This window comes from Lygodium microphyllum, chromosome 22 (genome assembly GCF_053477565.2).
Source record: "Lygodium microphyllum isolate KBCC chromosome 22, Lygodium_microphyllum_v1.1.10, whole genome shotgun sequence".
NCBI classification, from domain to species: Eukaryota; Viridiplantae; Streptophyta; class Polypodiopsida; order Schizaeales; family Lygodiaceae; genus Lygodium; species Lygodium microphyllum.
Window position 1 is genome coordinate 89,308,539 of NC_141156.1, and position 17,725 is coordinate 89,326,263.

At 43.5% G+C, this 17,725-nt stretch overlaps 1 protein-coding gene across 8 annotated transcripts in view; it reads right to left on the reverse strand.

Moving 5' to 3' along the window:
• The window catches only part of LOC148017397 (kinesin-like protein KIN-14I), a 133,797-nt gene that overhangs the window by 104,455 nt on the left and 11,617 nt on the right, over positions 1-17,725 (reverse strand). For 7 of the 8 annotated variants that reach the window (XR_015687962.1, XR_015687964.1, XR_015687963.1 and 4 more), the window contains 4 exons: positions 12,430-12,534; positions 12,020-12,092; positions 11,355-11,483; positions 11,005-11,243 (listed from right to left, as the gene is read on the reverse strand). Coding sequence is in view for 5 of the 8 variants with exons in the window: in XM_087663474.1 (XP_087519600.1) it covers positions 11,005-11,243; positions 11,355-11,483; positions 12,020-12,092; positions 12,430-12,534 (546 nt within the window). In the remaining 3 variants the exon portion in view is untranslated. The remainder of the gene's footprint in view (positions 1-11,004; positions 11,244-11,354; positions 11,484-12,019; positions 12,093-12,429; positions 12,535-17,725) is intronic. The other variant, XM_087663475.1, reaches the window with a different exon arrangement.

Sequence of the window (17,725 nt, forward strand, 5' to 3'; positions counted from 1 at the left end):
AGGGTGACTCCCCTTTCTCAAATGGAACCAAAGAATCTAGACCTATTTTGCAGTAACTCCCTGAGAAAAACCAATTTTGCGCACACTACCATAGAGCAGGCCATGTGGACGAGGAGTGTCACTCCAAGGCCCAAGGTCTTCCACCTAAAAAGCCTCAATAGACCAATGCGAATGCACAGTTCAGTGGAGCTACACCTTCCGCTCCTCCTTCATTTTCTCCTTCAGCACCCGCGGTTGTTGCTGGACACGTGGCTAGAGTATAGCCTCAATAGCCCATCTCTTTCACTACCCCTGAGGGACTAGTTGATTGGTCTACAAGTATCAATCACGTTGCACTTCATGCATCTATCTCACCTTCCTCCCCACCTCATCAAGCGTTCCCTTGGAAGAGCCCAGCTTATTGGACGTACGCAATGGTAGCCACCTTCTTAGATTAGCATGTCTCTAGGTTCTTTCGGATACCCTAGGTCAGTCTAGCATTCATTTTTTACACTCTTAGAGTCCGGCCCATAGGATTCATTGACCTTATCTTTTCCATTCTTTATCTTCTGTTGCATTTACTCACACATACACATTCATTGCATTTCTTTTAAATTAGATTTTCGTTATGTTATGTTTTGCTTTGAAGAATCTCACCACTAACCTCTGTGTTTACAGATTCTCATCTCTTTTGTAGGGTTTTGTCTTTCAGTGTAGGGCTAACTTGCAAATTGCTTTGGTCCTACCTGGGCTAGAGACATGGGATGCGCACCGTTCCTTTCATGGTTTCATCATCCTAGAAGTGCTTGCTCTTCCTCCAACATGGCGGTTTCCCCTCCCAAGGCGGATTGTGGTGCATCCCTCTCAATACTATCATAGCGGTGACTTCCACCTTGCTCTTCTAGCAGGGTGTTTCATCCACTTCCTCTTCTTTCATTCCTTATGGTTCTCAGCACCATCCAAAGACCGCCATCAAGCTCCTCTTCCTACTTCGGCATCTACATCCAGGTTGAGAGGGGGTTCCTACCCTTCTTGGTATTCTACAAGCTTCAACACTTTGTCTTCGACATCAACTTTTCCCCCCTGTTGTACCTTACCCTTTGCATTGCATGATTTCATCATCTTTGTACTAGTGCGCTTCAGCAAGTGAACATTTTCCCCGTGAGGGACACTGTCCAAGTGGCACCTACTGCATGAGCATTCTTCAGTATGAGGGGGGTGTTGTGCTAAGAAATGTACTTAGCCACTTAAACAGCCCCAAATCATGCTTATTTTAGCCAAAACCCTAAAATGAGAAGCGGACCGAGAGAGTTAAGTGGGAGAGGATCTAGAACCCTAATTTTCTATAAATAAGCAACCAGCCCTCTACTCTTCTCTAATCTCGTTTATGCAGATTTCAGGTGTTTCAGCTTGCTGCCCACGCCTTGTTTGCAAAGGACATCTCAGCCGAAGCTATCCATTGCTGTCTCCAATAGTTGACGCCTAATTTCGAGCCCTTTTCACGCAGTTTGGAGCTAATTCCAACCATGTGACTATTGTTCCTGTGCAAACCTCCTACCGTACAGTTTGCCACGTCATCACTGTCCTGTTGCATGCGTTTTTAGTCTTTCTCTAACCTATTGCTACGTTTTTAGTCTTTCTCTCTCCTGCAAGATGTCATGCCTACGCTTTTAGTCTCTCTCTCACCTGTTGCCTACGTTTTTGAAGGGGTGAGAGTGCACAATGGCGTGCAAGGTTAAGGCGTTAGCAGAAGAGCAGAGATGAGCTGAGAGAGTTAGAGGAAATGAAAGCAGAGATAAGTGTACCAATGTGATGGTACACAAAGAATAAAAAGAATGTATTTATATGTTAGGGTACATTAAGGGTGTATTCACACCCGTAAGTCTATTTACACGGAGACGAAGGGACTTTACACCCAACAACTGTTTGAAGGGGTGAGAGTGCGCAATGGCATGCAAGGCCAAGGTGTTAGCTGAAGAGTAGAGATGAGCTGAGAGTTAGAGAAAATGAAAGCAAAGATAGGTGCACCCATGTGATAGTACACAAAGTAAAAAAAGAATGTATTTATATGTTAGGGTACATTAAGGGTGTGTTCACACTCGTAAGTCTATTTACACAGAGACGAATGGACTTTACACCAAACAACCTTCCACTTAAAGGCCCGAAGTGATACCATTAAGCTAACCAACTCCCACTAAACGAATGCAATGCTCATGCAGAGCCTTTGCTAGAAACTTAGTGAAAACATCTGCAAGGTTATCTTGGGTTTTGACCTTAGTCAGTGTGACAAGACCATCATCCAAGACCTGTCCAATAAAGTGATACTGAACATCTATGCATTTGGAACGTGCATGGAACATTGGCATTCTTATCCAGACATACTGCACTCTAGCTATCACAACCAAGCACTAGAGTACGTGAAGAAAGAACAAACAGCCAAGCCAAATAGCTTCCTTAGAAGCTTCTGTGGCTGAAATATATTCAGCCTTTGTAGTACTCAGTGCCACAATTTTTTGCAATCTTGAACACCAAGACATAGTCCTACTACCCAAAATAAAAACATACCCACTGGTAGATTTCCTAGTGCCAAGATCTCCTGCCATGTCCGAATCACAAAATCCCTAAATCTCTAGTTTACCCTTTCCACAGCATATACACTTTTCTTGTGTACCTTTAAAGTATCTGAAGATACATTTCATTGCTTCCCAATGTAGCTTGCCAGGGTTAGACATAAATCTGCTAACAACTCCCACTACATGAGCAATGTCAGGGTGAGTTGCAACCATGGCATACATCAAAGATCCACAAGTTGATGCATAAGGTATACCCTTAATGGCACTAACAGCTGCATCATCCTTAGGGCAATCAACTTTGCTAAGCTTTATATGTCCCAGTAAAGGCACACCAAGAGGCTTGGCATCAGCCATATTAAGCATATCAAGTACTTTGCCGATATACTTGTCTTGTGAGAGAAACAACAAATGCTGCCCTTTGTCTCTTTTAATGTGCATGCTCAAAATGTGTTCATCTGCCCCCAAATCTTTCATAGAGAAAGCTGAACTCAGCTGCCTTTTAAGAGCATTCAAAGTACTCTTATGTTGTCTTGCAATCAGCATGTCATCCACATATAAAACCAGCACAATAAGGTTGCCATCATCAACCTTTTTAGTGTATAAGCAGTGATCTGCATGTCTGCGTTTAAATCCATGACTAAACATAAAGGTATCAAATTTTTTGTACCATTGTCTAGGGGCTTGTTTCAGTCCATATAAGCTGCGTTTCAGCTTACAAACCAAATGTTGTTTTCTTGGAATAGCAAATCCTTCTGGCTGCTTCATGTATAGCTCTTCATTCAAGTCACCATGAGAAAAGCAATCTTCACATCCATTTGATCCAACTCTAAATCCAAGGACGCAGTGAGAGCAAACAAAACACGGAGCCTAGTCATCTTCACCACTGGTGAAAAGACCTCCTGGAAGTCTATGCCTTCCTTCTATGTCTAGCCCTTAGCAACCAGCCGTGCCTTGTACTTGGGCTTCCCATCAATACATTTCACTTTGTAAACCCATTTATTAGGAATAGCTTTCCTATCCTTGGGCAAAGGTACAAGTTCCCATGTGTTATTTGCATATAGATACTTCATCTCTTCCTGCATAGCAAGCTTCCACTTTCCCTTGTTTTCACATGACTGTGCCTCTTTAAATGTCCGAGGCTCACCCTCATCAATCAACAGAATGTAATCCAAAGATGGCTGAAACCTCTGTGGTTGCCTTCTGACATGTGTAGACATTCTTACCCAATGATCTATATTATCACGCAGTGGGCCTACATCCTGAGGGATGTGCACACCATCATCAGGTGGCTGATTTTCAGCATTTTCTTGTTGCTGTAATCTATTTTGAGCATGTTCTTCTTGCTGTCCTATTTCATCCTGTGCATCTATTTGCTGTCCATGATCTTCTGGCTGTAGCACAATAGGTTGCTGCTCATTTTCAGCATCAAAAGGGACAAAATGTTCAGCTAATGGCTGCTGAATGGCTGGCTGTTCATACTGAAATTTGACCTTCTTTTTGTCAAGATCACCATGTGTAGCATTTTTCTGCAACTTTGCCTCATTAAATACTACATCTCAGCTGCATATTATCTTCCTACCCTGAGGAAGCCAAACTCTATAACCCATCTCTCCCTCATCTCCATCTCCCATGAAGATGCCCTTGATGGATTTCATGTCTAGTTTGGTCCTCTGTTCTACAAATACATGCACAAAGGCATAACAGCCAAAGACACGCAAATGGTCATATGAAGCAAGTTTGCCAGACCAAACCTCTTCAGGAATGCCATTTTCCAATGCACGATTGGGAGAGCGACTGCATACATGAACTGCAGTTTTAAGAGCCTCTCCCCAAAACTGCTGCGAGAGATTAGCTATGGACAGCATGCATCTGACTCTCTCACAAAGTGTGCGGTTAAATCTTTCAGCCATGCCATTTGATGCAGGATCATAAGGGACTGTCAACTCCCTCTTAATGTCTTCCATCTCACAAAACTTGTTAAATTCTTCTAAGACATACTCACCCCCATTATTTGTTCTTATGGCTTTCAACTTAAGCCTTTTTGTGTGGTAACAAAAGCATGAAACTTTTTAAAAACATGGCAAAGAGTTGATTTTGCAGGATGTCAGATTTGTACCTGGCATAAAGAAGAGTCTACTATCAGTTGGGCAGCTTGTTGCTAAAGGGTACTTTACTACATTTGGTGGTTGATCTTGGAAGGTCCATAGGGCTATATGCTGATTGTTAAAGGCAGCAAAAGGGGGTCTTTATATTACTTGCATTGCAAAGCATTACCTGGGAAGTTCTTGGCTATGGCTGACGACTTGGTCATATGAGCCAGAAAGGCGTTCAAGTTCTCTCCTCTTTAGTGAGATTTGATGTAAAAGGCTTTGGTCTCGAATTTTGTAATGATTGCTTATATGGAAAACAAGTGAAGTCTCCTTATTACTCTGGTGTCGTTAAGAAGTCTAATGTTCTTGACTTAGTACATTCTGATGTGTGCACTATGCCAATTAATTCGTCTGGGGGTGCAAGTACTTTGTTACTTTCATTGATGATTTCAATAGAAAATCATGGGTGTATGCACTTAAGAGCAAAAAGTCAAGAGCCAAGTCAATGGTGCCAACACCCTCTATCTCACATGCATAGTTATTACCCAAGTAAACCTTGCCTAGGCAACCTGCAGTGCATTCAAAAAATGACTTCAAAGAGAGGGTAACATGAAAAGAAGCACCACTGTCCACTATCCATGATTGTGACAGCCCATCATGAGCTAAAAGTAAGGCATCAATTACCTCCTTTTTGGTGATGTGCATAGCACCTGTTGCTGCCATAATATATGCATCACTACATGAGGCTACAATAAGTATCTCTTCAGTGTTAAGAAGCTCTTCAATGACCACACTGGATGTAGCATTTGCCTTTGCAACTTCTTTTGAGAAAGAGTTGTCATCATCTTTCTTTTTCTTACCCTGTTATTTCTTTCTTTCTTGCTCTTTCTTGAAGTACCGGCAATCGAGCTTTTTATGTTCTTTACGCCCACACTGATAGCATGTGGCATTCTATTGTTTGCCCTTGCTTTTGCTTCTGCTTTTCCCTTGACTGGTTGCATTACCCCTCTTTTTAGACCTACCTCTTACATGGTAAGCTGAGCCACTCCTTTCACCACTAGACTTTCTTCTAATTTCTTCATCAAGGATTGAACCTCTTGCACCATCAAAAGTCAAAGCAGGATTGTTACTAAGTGGCACAACCAAAGATTCCAAGATGTTAGGCAAAGTCATCAATAAGAAAATAGCTTTCAATTTACCATCGAAAGCTGCCAAACCAGAGTCCTGCAACCGACTCAAGACCCCTGTGAAAGCACTCTAATGCTTAGATGCTGGCTTAAGACTCATCCAACTCCATGTTCACAAGTTTACGCGTAAGATGCACTTGATTCACATGAGTTGTATTTTCATAAGTGTCCTTAAGCTTTTTCCATATAGCATAACCTGTGTCAAGATACTTGATGTCTGTAAGTACATCTTCACACACTGCCAGCTTAATGTATGCAATGGCCTTCTTATTAAGTCTAGTCCAATCCACATTTGTCATAGTTGCACGCTTAGTCTCTAAGAGAGCATCTTCACAATCCTTGAGAAACGAAATGCCTTGCATCCTATCCTTCCACAAGTCAAAGTCAGTGCCATCAAATCTCTTGATTTCAAAGAGGGATTTAGTGTCATTGCTGCTAGAAGCATTTGTAGCCATTTTTCAGCAATAAACCAGAAATTCAATGCTGCAATTTATGACAACAAAAAATGAGCTGAATATTCAGCTGGTTTCAGCCCAATTTTTCAGCAAATAATAGCAAGATTCTGTCCAAGTACATGTACAACAGTAGAACGAATGACTTTTAGCAATATGACCGTAATTTCAGCATACAATAAATGCATACATCACTACCAGGTAGCTCCCACTTCAGCAATATCACCAAAAATACATCTGCACCAATCCAGATCTGCAAATGATCACTAAAACTGCTGCAACATGAATAATCAGCAGTACATCAACTCAATGGGAGCTGCCCAACATGTGTACTGCATGCATATGTGCTCGTATCAACTTGTGATACCCCAAAACACCAAGAATTCTCTGCAATTTCTCCAAAATTGCACAAGCGGGAGATAAAAATGCTCAAATCACTCTGCTTATGGCAACAAGATTGCTTCAGAAATATTTCCAAAGTGCAGGCTTAGTCTCCAAGAGAGCATCTTCACAGTCCTTGAGAAACAAAATGCCTTGCATCCTATCCTTCCACAAGTCAAAGCCAATGCCATCAAACCTCTTGATTTCAAAGAGGGATTTAGTGTCACTGCCGCTAGAAGCATTTGCAGCCATTTTTCAGCAATAAACCAAAAATTCAATGTTGCAACTTATGACAACAAAAAATGAGCTGAATATTCAGCTGATTTCAGCCCAATTTTTCAGCAAATAATAGTAAGATTCTGTCCAAGTACATGTACAGTAGTAGAATGAATGACTTTCAGCAGTATGACTGCAATTTCAGCATACATTAAATGCATACATCACTGCCAGGTAACTCCCACTTCAGCAATATCACCAAAAGTACATCTGCACCAATCCCAGATCTGCAAATGATCACTAAGACTGCTACCTCAACATGTATAATCAGCAATACATCAACTCAATGGGAGCTGTCCAGCAAGTGTACTGCAACATATGTGCTCGTATCATCTTCTGATACCCAAAACACCAAGAAATCTCTGCAATTTCTCCAAAATCGCACAAGCGGGAGATAAAAATGCTCAGATCACTCTGCTTATAACCACAAGATTGCTTCAGCAATATTCCCAAAGTGCATTTACGCATCAACTTTGCCAAAATCCACAGATTTCAGCAAAAAACCCCAAAACTTCACTGACCAATCTGCCCCAATCGCATTAATACATGTTCCCGAAAGCATAAAACGGGCAAATTTAGCAAAAATTCACAAAATTTTGTAAAAGCCCCAAATTTATCGGGTCCAATTGTGCACCAATGTCAGCCAATTTGACTCAGCTGACCAAAATTTCACCAATACAGCAAAAGCCCCAAATTTTATGGGTCCAATGTTGAGAAATTTCACTCAAATGAGCATAATTTCAGTAAATTTGGCGAAATCCCCAATTCAAACGCACACAATGTCTGCAATTTCTGACACAGAAGCCTCAATCTTGCATGAGTAGCACTCAATCTGAAAAGCCCCAAATTCATGTGCCTAAATCTACAAAAACTTGCGAACTATGCTTGCGCACGCAAACCCCGGTCAGTGAGCAAGGGGTCTCCTTGCAAAATTAATGAAAAATTGACGTGAATTGCAGATAACGTGACAAAAACATCAGCCATTGACCAGCTGCCTGTCCCGCGTGCCTGTCGCCTGACGAATCTGCCTAGGGTTGTCACCTGCCTGTGCAAACCTATCCCTACTGCCGCTTGGCTATCGCTTGCTGCAAATTGTTAACGCAAGCCCGAAAACTGACGACCTGACCTATGGGATGTGACAACTTGCTGAAATGTGACACCTCGATGCGCGCACAGCCGTCTACTGAAAAACCACCTGCAGATTTTCTTCGCACGCACGAGCTGAAACTGACTCGCCTTGACTTCGGGAAGTGTGCACACCTTCGCCAAGGCTCTGATACCAATTTGAAGGGGTGAGAGAGCACAATGGCGTGCAAGATCAAGGCGTTAGCTAAAGAGCAGAGATGAGCTAAGAGTTAGAGGAAATGAAAGCAAAGATAGGTGTACCAATGTGATGGTACACAAACAATAAAAAGAATGTATTTATATGTTGGGGTACATTAAACATGTGTTCACACCCGTAAGTCTATTTACACAAAGACGAAGGGACTTTACACCCGACAGTTTTTAGTCTCTCTCTCTCCTGCAAGCTGTCCTACCTACGTTTTTAGTCTTTCTCTCTCCTGCACATTGTCATGCCTGCCTTCTTAGTCTTTCTCTCACCTTCTGCCTGCGTTTTTAGTCTTTTTCTCTTCTCACAACTGCCTGCATTAAATCCAACTTCTCATTGCTAAGTTTGCCAATGTTCGACATCCAAAGACTGCCTTTGCTGAGATTCGGGATCTGTTCGGAGTATGACACACTCTCCACCTCATTACCCCTGCCTTAATCCTTGAGATACAAGAGTTCAAGGTTCAATATTTATTCACTGCATAGTGTATTTGCTACATGAGCATCGTATTATTCAGTAGTTATATCACTTCATTTATTTATTGTCTTCATTGTCTCTAAGTTACCCTAACCCTAACTGTGTTCTTTTATCAGTCTGTGCTTTGTCGTACGATTTCCGACATGGTGGAAGACACTTCTGATTACATGTGGAAGAAAAGCTAGACAAGTTGACCTCTCAAGAATACAAACTCATCATAGCTTTTAGACAAAAGAAGATTGAGGAGCTCGATCGAAGGATTGCCCTTCAAGAAAAGCTTCTAAATGAAGGTATACATGAATTTCTCTCTTCAGATGTTGCGCGTCAATCTGATGATATTGCAGGGCCATTGAGACCTCCATCAGGGATGAGCCCCCCTCTTGGAGAACAAGACCCGAAGTATGTTCCTTTCTTTCATGTTCTTCCGTCCACTCCGGTGCAAGGTACTTTAGATTAGTCTTTTGCTCCTTCTTTTACCTCTTCTGCTTTGCAATATTATGGTAAAGATCATGTGGAAGAAAGAGTCCAGTCTGTTGACTACAAAAAAAGGTCCTCTTGAAAACCAATTCCTGTATGTTAACACACGTCGTGGACATTATAAGAAAAAGCCAGGTACCTCTTTTTCTACCCTCCCTTCTTTTCTATCTACTTTACAAAACCAGAATGAATTTGGTGTTCCTTTTTCTTCATTGTATGGTGCATCATCATCTTCACATTTTCATTTCCAATCATTAGATGATTAAAATGAACAAAATGCATCTGCACCTCACACACCACATTTTCAAACCCACCCATCCCACCACATTCCTCCGTTGCTTCTCCACTTCCATTCACACCATTCACTTTTCCATTTCAAACATCTTATGTCGCACCACACATCACACCGGGGGGTTATGGAAACATAGGTACAGGTACACCCTTTAGGACCTCATCCTTACCTTTGCCAAGTGGTGTTCCACCTATTTCACACACTTTCACGATCATTGCAACCTGGGTATCCGTGTCCCAGCCTCACTTTGAACAAGGCTTCCGTGTCCCAATGGCTCCACCTACACCAGCACCTTAGTAACTGCCTTGGGGAAGTAGGTTGAGATATCAAGAGTTAGTCTGTGTGTGCTCTTGCAAAATCTAACATTAAGGATAGCTCAAGTATTGAAAGCACACATCTTTGAACCCATGTCAGAATAGACTTGGGTTTGCAAAGCAACCATGCAATGTATGACAACCACACAACTAACAAATGAACTCAGAAATGCAAAGAGAGCGAGTGACTTAATGAACCAACTGCAGGAAGTAGGCTCTGGGATGCAGAAGCAGTGTGCATTCTTCAACAGATTCTGAATGCAAATAGGAAGCCATCACTCTATGGCTGACAGGATTGATCACCTGCAGGCAAGCTTAAACAGCCCAAAATGCAGCTGTTCCAGCTGGTATGATGGCGTCAGAGACTGGGGAGCAGGGATGGTGGCAATCCTCCTGGGTGTAGAAAACAGTAGTGGGAAGACTCTTAGGACAGTAAAATCTACACCACAGGCACCAAAAGACACTGCGGTATAGATTGCTGATGCAGTCGTACAGGCTGCAATCCTCATGTCAGGGATAGGGCAGCAGTTACCTGTTGCGGGAGGGAAGGAACACCAGCAGCAGTGGCAGTCAACTCCACTCCAGGATTGATGTCAGAAGGAAGAATGATGAATCCAAGCACCAAGCAGTGTAGGGCAAAACAGGGGCTGAAAACAATAATGATGATGGTGATGGCAATCTTGCGTGGAAAGTGTGAAAACAGGAATGAGATTAGCGTGCCCATGTCCCCTTTATCCAGACTTCTTAAGCCAGATTTCTTACCAGACTTCTAAATTCTTGTCTTTTTGAATTAGTCTACTAAATTTGTATCCTGGGGCTGTAAGCCCAGAAAAAAAGAAACATTAACGGATTAACAGTTACAAAAATTGCTGGGCCAAATAATGATAGTCAAAAGATAAAAGGATGTGGATTGATTTCAAGGTGACAGACAGATTAGTCTGTAAACATGAACTAGTTAGTCTATGTTTATAGTCTATCTTTAACTAATCTCTGAATTGACAACTTCACTATCATCAAAGTCGAACACAGTGCAACCAAACCAGCATTTACATTGAAAGCTGAAAATTAGTCAGAATTTTTGAGTAGCTGCACATGGTAGCAGATGATTATAGCATTTCAAAAAGCCACAACACCTGTCAGGAGTAAAAGATATTCACTTTGTATACAACAATTCACCTATCTGGGTTGTTTCGAGTTTGTTTTGACATTTGTAAAAATAGTTCATCTCGAAGCTCCACACGTTTTAGAGTATGTTTGTATAGCTTCATCAAAATCTCCATCTGTTCTGATGGATTGACTGTAGCTGCTGATGCCGAAGCGTCCACACCCATGTATTTGAGTACAGCTTGGAAGAGCTTGACAGCCCTACTCATGAGATCATTGCTCATTCGTAGCAGAGAAGTCGGAATGGGATCCTACAATAGAGCATAACAGTACTCAAGTCTGGGCAGTTGCATTGTACTTATCACGATAAACAGCAATAGAGAACAAAGGGAATATAGTAAGTACAGAGAGAGAATCCATACACGCTGAAAGCATAGCATATCTTCCAGTGAATACTTTTCGCGACCTTGAGGAGCCACAGATTTCTTCCCAAAAAAGCTACGTCGACCTCCTTGGAGCTGTTTTTGCATTGATCTGATAAAAGTGTCAATCTGCAAGCACACACAAATTGCATTTACTTGGTAAAGTTTTAGCATGATCAGACTTTTGAGTGAACGAAATAGTATGTTATAGAACAGTTTCTGGAAATCACTCCAATAACTATCTGCTCATATATACACAATTAAGGATACATTGTGTTTCAAAGTCTCAGAAACTTCTGCTTCCATTGTTGCAAGCTGATTCTCTAAGTTCAGAATCTTGGCATGCTCTATTGATATTAAATGTGCTGATAACAATGGCACAGAGTGCATCTATGCTTGCAAGCAAGAACAAGAGTTGCATTGGGCAAGATTTGTTACAAGGATTGCTTAGTCACATGTCCCCAGTAGATTACTAGAGAGGGATCCGAGAGCTTGCTGCAAATCCAAGGTGATGCTGATGATGGACTGGACTATTACATCTATACTAAAAAAGGAAAAAAGAAAAATTTAAAATAACCGAGGCTTTGGCATTCATCCTTCCCTTGCATGCAACCGAGGTTGTGTGTTTTAACAATGAGGCTACTTAAATTGTTGAATTTGTGTACCTGCATTTTGTCCAGAATGGGAATAATGCCAGTAAGTTCTGGCGGTAATGTTGCAGATAAGGTGCTTGCAAGTCTACAAGAAAACAGCAGTAAGGAAACTTCTGAATCAGTACAATTCTCCAATACATCTATCAATATAGCAAGCACAAAGGATGATGAAAACAGTCACAAAGGATTTAGTGGATGTCAGAACAGCCTCCTCTGTGTCACTTTTGAAAAGTTATTTCGCTTCTAAAAGTTGAATGAATCAAAGCAGAACAAACCCTATTACTGTGAGAAATGATGGAGTCTCCTGCATCCTAATTTTGGTACAAGTATGGCAGAGACTTTAGTGTGAATAGTCTACTTAATGATTAGTTTTGGTTCTCATTCGACATAAATTAGGTATTATATGCTGCATTAATTCATACCGTGCTTCTGCCTCATGACTATCAGGAGCCTCTTTGCTACCTTCACTCACTAAGTTTTTTAAGTCATCTGAATGTTCTCCACTTTCAAAATCTTGACTCATAACACTGTGAGCAAAAGGATTAGGACTTGCTTCATATCCATAAGATATAGATTTCTCTCTCCCTCCCTCCAACAAAAACCAACAAAAGAAGTCTGCTGCTGACATGTTTTAAATTGAAGCAAAAGCAATAAACTCAAGGCATAAGCACGAACACACTGAACAGTGAACAAGAAATAGCCATGGATTTCAAGAGAGCTCCTGAATAAACACTGCATGAGACATCCCCATAGGATCCAGCCTGCACATGAGACATGACACCATCCATATCTACGAATAAAAGGGACTGGACATCTGACCACCTACCGGCCATAGAGCCAAACAGGCTCACCTTCGAGCCTGGGAGCTAGCAGCACTCCAGGTATCACAACCCAAGGGTTGGCGTCCCATACCACTAGTCCACACCATCCCAATGTACCAATGTGTCGGCCAATAGGCCAAGAGTCCAAGAATGCTGATCACACAATGATGTGCACAATATGGTCTTGAGTCCTATATATAGGACTCGGCTACCCTAACCCCGAAGTGTTCTTAATGCATTCTCCCTAAGTCACTTCATGACCGTAGTGACCAATTCTACTAGCGCCCATCCATGTACCAATGTGTCGGCCAATAGGCCAAGAGTCCAAGAAAGTTGATCACACAATGATGTGCACAATAGGGTCAAAAACGGCCGGCTCGAAGAAGACAATGCGGGTCTCAAAGTCTAGGAAGGCCATAAACTAAGAGGAGAGAAGCCCAAATCCGAAACATCTAGAACCTCAAAAACAAAGCTCAATAGACGGTCTAACAATAGAGGCAAGGTGCCAACACCACTAATAGGCATCAAAGAGAGGTCACCAGTAATGACAATACCCTCTAACAGACAAAGATCCTACAACAAATTAACGCAAGGAGTCATATGTCTCGATGCACCACTCTCAATGAGCCAAGGCTACTCAGAAGAAGAGTCATAGAAGGCTGCTCCACCTAATAAATGTGTAGAAACACGGACTCAGTGGTAATAGTGGGTAACGAAGAAGAGGTAGACGAAGGCTCCGATGTAGATTCACCCTTTGCTCCCAAACGAAGGTGAGGATGTATCCTTCAGCACTTCTCCTCAGGGTGCGAAATCTTCCCACAATGAGAACACATGGGATATCCTCTATGCTTCCCCACAAAATTTGTTTCAGAGTCGAGATGACTTCAAGTTCTTCCTCTTCCTTATCTTTTGCTTGGCTTGTCCAAGATAGAGAAGGAACAATGTGTCTGCAATGGCTAAAGGTACAAGGCTGCAACAGTCAGCCCCTGTTGAGCTAAGAATGCGAAGTAAATAACCCCACAACATGCTTATTTAACAAAAAATGTAAAAATGGTGCGCGGTTAGAGAGAGTTTCTGTGAAACCCCTCTTGAGCTAAGAAATGCATTACATGCTGAATAGCCTTATAAACAGCCCCAACACATGTTTATTTAATGAAAAACACAAACACGGTGCTCAATTTAAGAGTGTTTCTATGAAACCCTAATTTGGGAGGGTCAATCCACATCTATAAATAGATCGGTTGCCCCCATCCGCTCTTCATACTGTTGACCTAAAAAATGCATTCTATGCTGAGTAGCCACTTAAAGAGCCCAAAACAAGCTTAATTTAATGAAAACCCTAAAATGGCGAGTGGTTCGAGAGAATTCAGTGAAACACTAATTTGGGAGGGTCCATCCTCATCTATAAATAGACAGGCTGCCCCCATTCAGGTCTTATTTCCATTTGTGCACATCTCTCACCCTTGAGTGTAGATTTCAGCCATCAGTCCACACACATGTGGCTGTCCAGCCCCAAAACAATTGGGGCCACACCTTCCTCTGCATCTAGCACTCCTCCATCAGCATTGGCGACAAGTTTCTGACCCTCCTTTGCATGTGATTGGAGCTTCCTAACATTGGCAACTGCATCTACAGCTTGCATTTGGTGTCCTCCACATCAGGCAACATTTTCCTCCATTAGGCAACAGCTTCCTCCACATCAGGCGACAGCTGCCAGCCCTCTTCCACACTTGTCTTGCTTGTGTTTGGTGCTCCAAGCCCTCCTAACACCTACATTTGCTACATCCTCTTCGTCCTACACTCCAACTGGTGGTCACTGACTTGGGATCCGTCTCCGGTGGATGTCACTCCCCGATACATTGTTGTGCCCTTGGGCACACTGTATACTCTTACATTCATTTACAACATTCATTCATTTCAGAGTTGTGTTCTTTCTCTCCCTTCTTCTGTTTGTGTTTGAGTTTCTGTGTTTGAGTTTTGAGTTTTGCGTTTAGGGTTTGAATTTTGCTTGCTGTGTCTATGTTTGTCTTGTTGTCCTTCTGTCGTGGTCGTACACTTTGTGTTTTTCCCTTAGTGCAAACCCTAGTGATGCCTCCACACTCTTCTTCACACATCCTTTTGTGCAAGTTTCTCACTCTACCATGCAAATTTCAGCCATCAACCACCTACCGTCCATTGTCCAACCATCACTGACTGCAACCCATCACTATCCAACCCTAGGCAGCCTGTTTCTAGCCATCGCCCTACTATTTGGAGATTTCCATCAGTTGCATCATCATAGCACTTGATCAACTTGCGTTTTCAGCATTTGGTGCCAAGTGACGAACTACAACGATCTCTCCACCGAGCGACTGCTGCAATACCTACGTTTTTGTTGTGTCCAACAAGCCGCCTACATCAGCAATTGTCACCTGCAGCTCTTTGCCTTGGGTGACCAGTTTTCAGCCTCCAACTGCTGTGTTTTGGTGACCAGCCTATTGCCCTTCATTATTCAGCACTCTCTCATCTCCGACTACCGGTTACAATACTTGGGATCCATCTGTGAGAGTGCGCAACGGAAGATCACGAACACGGAGAGGAGAGAGAAAGCAGAGAATGAAGGAAGAAAATCTGCACTGACTGAAATGAATGCTGAATACACTGAAATGGACTGATCAGTCTCTGCACGCAGCCCACAGCGTCAGTGAGGGCACCAGATCAGGCTAATGACGATGGCAGCACCACCACGGGGGAGGAGGAGTGTCGGAATCTGCAAGAAGACAACTGATGAAATGGGGAGGGAGGCTGCCAATAAATAGGCAACGGACAAACCCTAACCCTAACCCTAAAATGGGCGCAAACCCTAAAATGGGCGCAAACCCTAAAAGTGCCCTAAAATGGGCGCCCCACAACAGTGACCAAAAAGTGGCCGGGCAGCCACTGGCTGCCCACTAAAAGAGGCCAAAAAGAAATACACATCCTAAGACAGCCAGTCGAGAGTGACTAGCCTCCCCCATCATAACACATGACAGACATGTCAGAGCTCCTAATGTCCTCGTCAGACTCAGACTGAGGCTCACAGGCAGGAGATGACAAGGCATGACAAACATGACTGCTAACACCCCCTCTCAGATCCTGGATGTGGCTGAAGGCCGAAGAGGAAATAGATCCGGGGATGGCAAGAGGAATGCCAATGTCGATGAAGTCCGTCGAAGTAGACTGCTGCTGAAGGAGCTCCTCACGATCCTAGAAAGCCCCCTCTAAAACACTAGGGGCCAGGAAATCCACAGCCGCATCACCGAGATCGTCCCCCTCTGAAAGGGATGGGGGTTACAAGGGAACCACCGGAGGAGAAGGTGGGGGATGGGAAGGAACCTGTGGAATAGAAGGTGCACAAGCGGGAACAGGTGTAGCAATAGACTGCCTCGGAGGACCCTGCATCAAAGAAGGGGAATGGAGCCTGTAAAGCTCGCTCTCCTGCCAACCTGTAGATAAGACAGCTCCTGTAAGAGAATCCTCAATAACAACGGCATGCTCGGTGAAGATCACTCGTGTGCCAAGCCTCGTAAGGCCATAAACTGAGAGGAGGGGAAGGCCCAAATCCGGAACATGTAGGGCCTGGGAAAAGGAGCTCGAAGGTCGGTCGATAAACAAAGGCAATGTGCCAACACCACTAATAGGCACCAACAAAATGTCACCAACAGTGACTAAACCCTCTGAGGGACGGAGCTCCTGTAACAAATCACCTCAGGGAGTCATATGACTCGAAGCATCACTGTCCACTAACCAAGGCTGCGCAGAAGACACTGCAGCCACGGAAGAAGGATCCTCCTCCAAAGCATGGATATAAAGGAACACTGACTCATGGGTAACAGCTGGTGTAGAGGTAGAAGAAGGCTCCGATGTAGATCCACCCGTCGCGCCTGGACGAAGGTGAGGGTACTTCTTCCAACATTTCTTCTCTGGATGTGTCCCTTTCCCACAGTGTGGGCACTTCAGTCTCTCTGAATCTGAGTCAGAGCCTGAAGAACTGTCCTTCTTCATAGCCTTTGACTTCGTCTTCTTCTTCTTCTGTCCTCCCGAACCTGCAACAAAGGCTCTAGTGGAGTCGGATCCACTAGCACTGACCTCTCTGAGTCGCTCGTCATGCTCCAAGACAAGCGGGGATAGCTCCTCCCATAGAAGCTTCTCACGGGTCCTCGATGTAAGAAGGCTGGTGTAGAAGACATCAAACCGAGGCGATGGCAGCTGAGTCAAAAGAATCATAGCCATGTCTTCAGAAGATATCGTCCGACCGAGGGATGCAAGCTCATCCCTCATATCCTGTAATCTGTTGATGTGGTCCTTCATGGAAGGACTATCATCAATAGCGAGCATCCGCAACTTCTTTTCAAGAGATATCCGGTGGGCAAACGTCTTCTGTTGATAGAGAGACGCGAGCTTTCTCCGCACGTCCGCTGCAGTCTTCAACCTGTGAACATGAACAAGGACAGAATCCTGCAAACTCAGAAAGAGGAAAGATCGGGCTCTAGAATTGAGCCGATCCCATAAGGCTGCACGATCCATGGATATCCCATCTGCGGGATCCACCTTAGGCCGGGGAATAGGAACACAAACAAGCTCCCAAAGATCGAAGGAGTCCAAGATACACTCCACCTTGCAGGACCATAGAAAAAAGTTGAGCCATCCAACCGGTCCTCTTTGGGTAGCTGAGGAAGTACGGGTACCTGTACAGGGGGTACCAAAGGCTGCATCGTCGGCCCACTGGAAGAGGATCACCGAGATACATGAATAGAAGGGGGACGGGAACGAGGAATAGACTCCGTACGTCGTGATAGAAATCACGCCTCCGTTCAGATGAGTATCGAGACAAAAGCTCGTCATTTGAGTCATCAAAGCCCGTAAATTGATGAGAAGA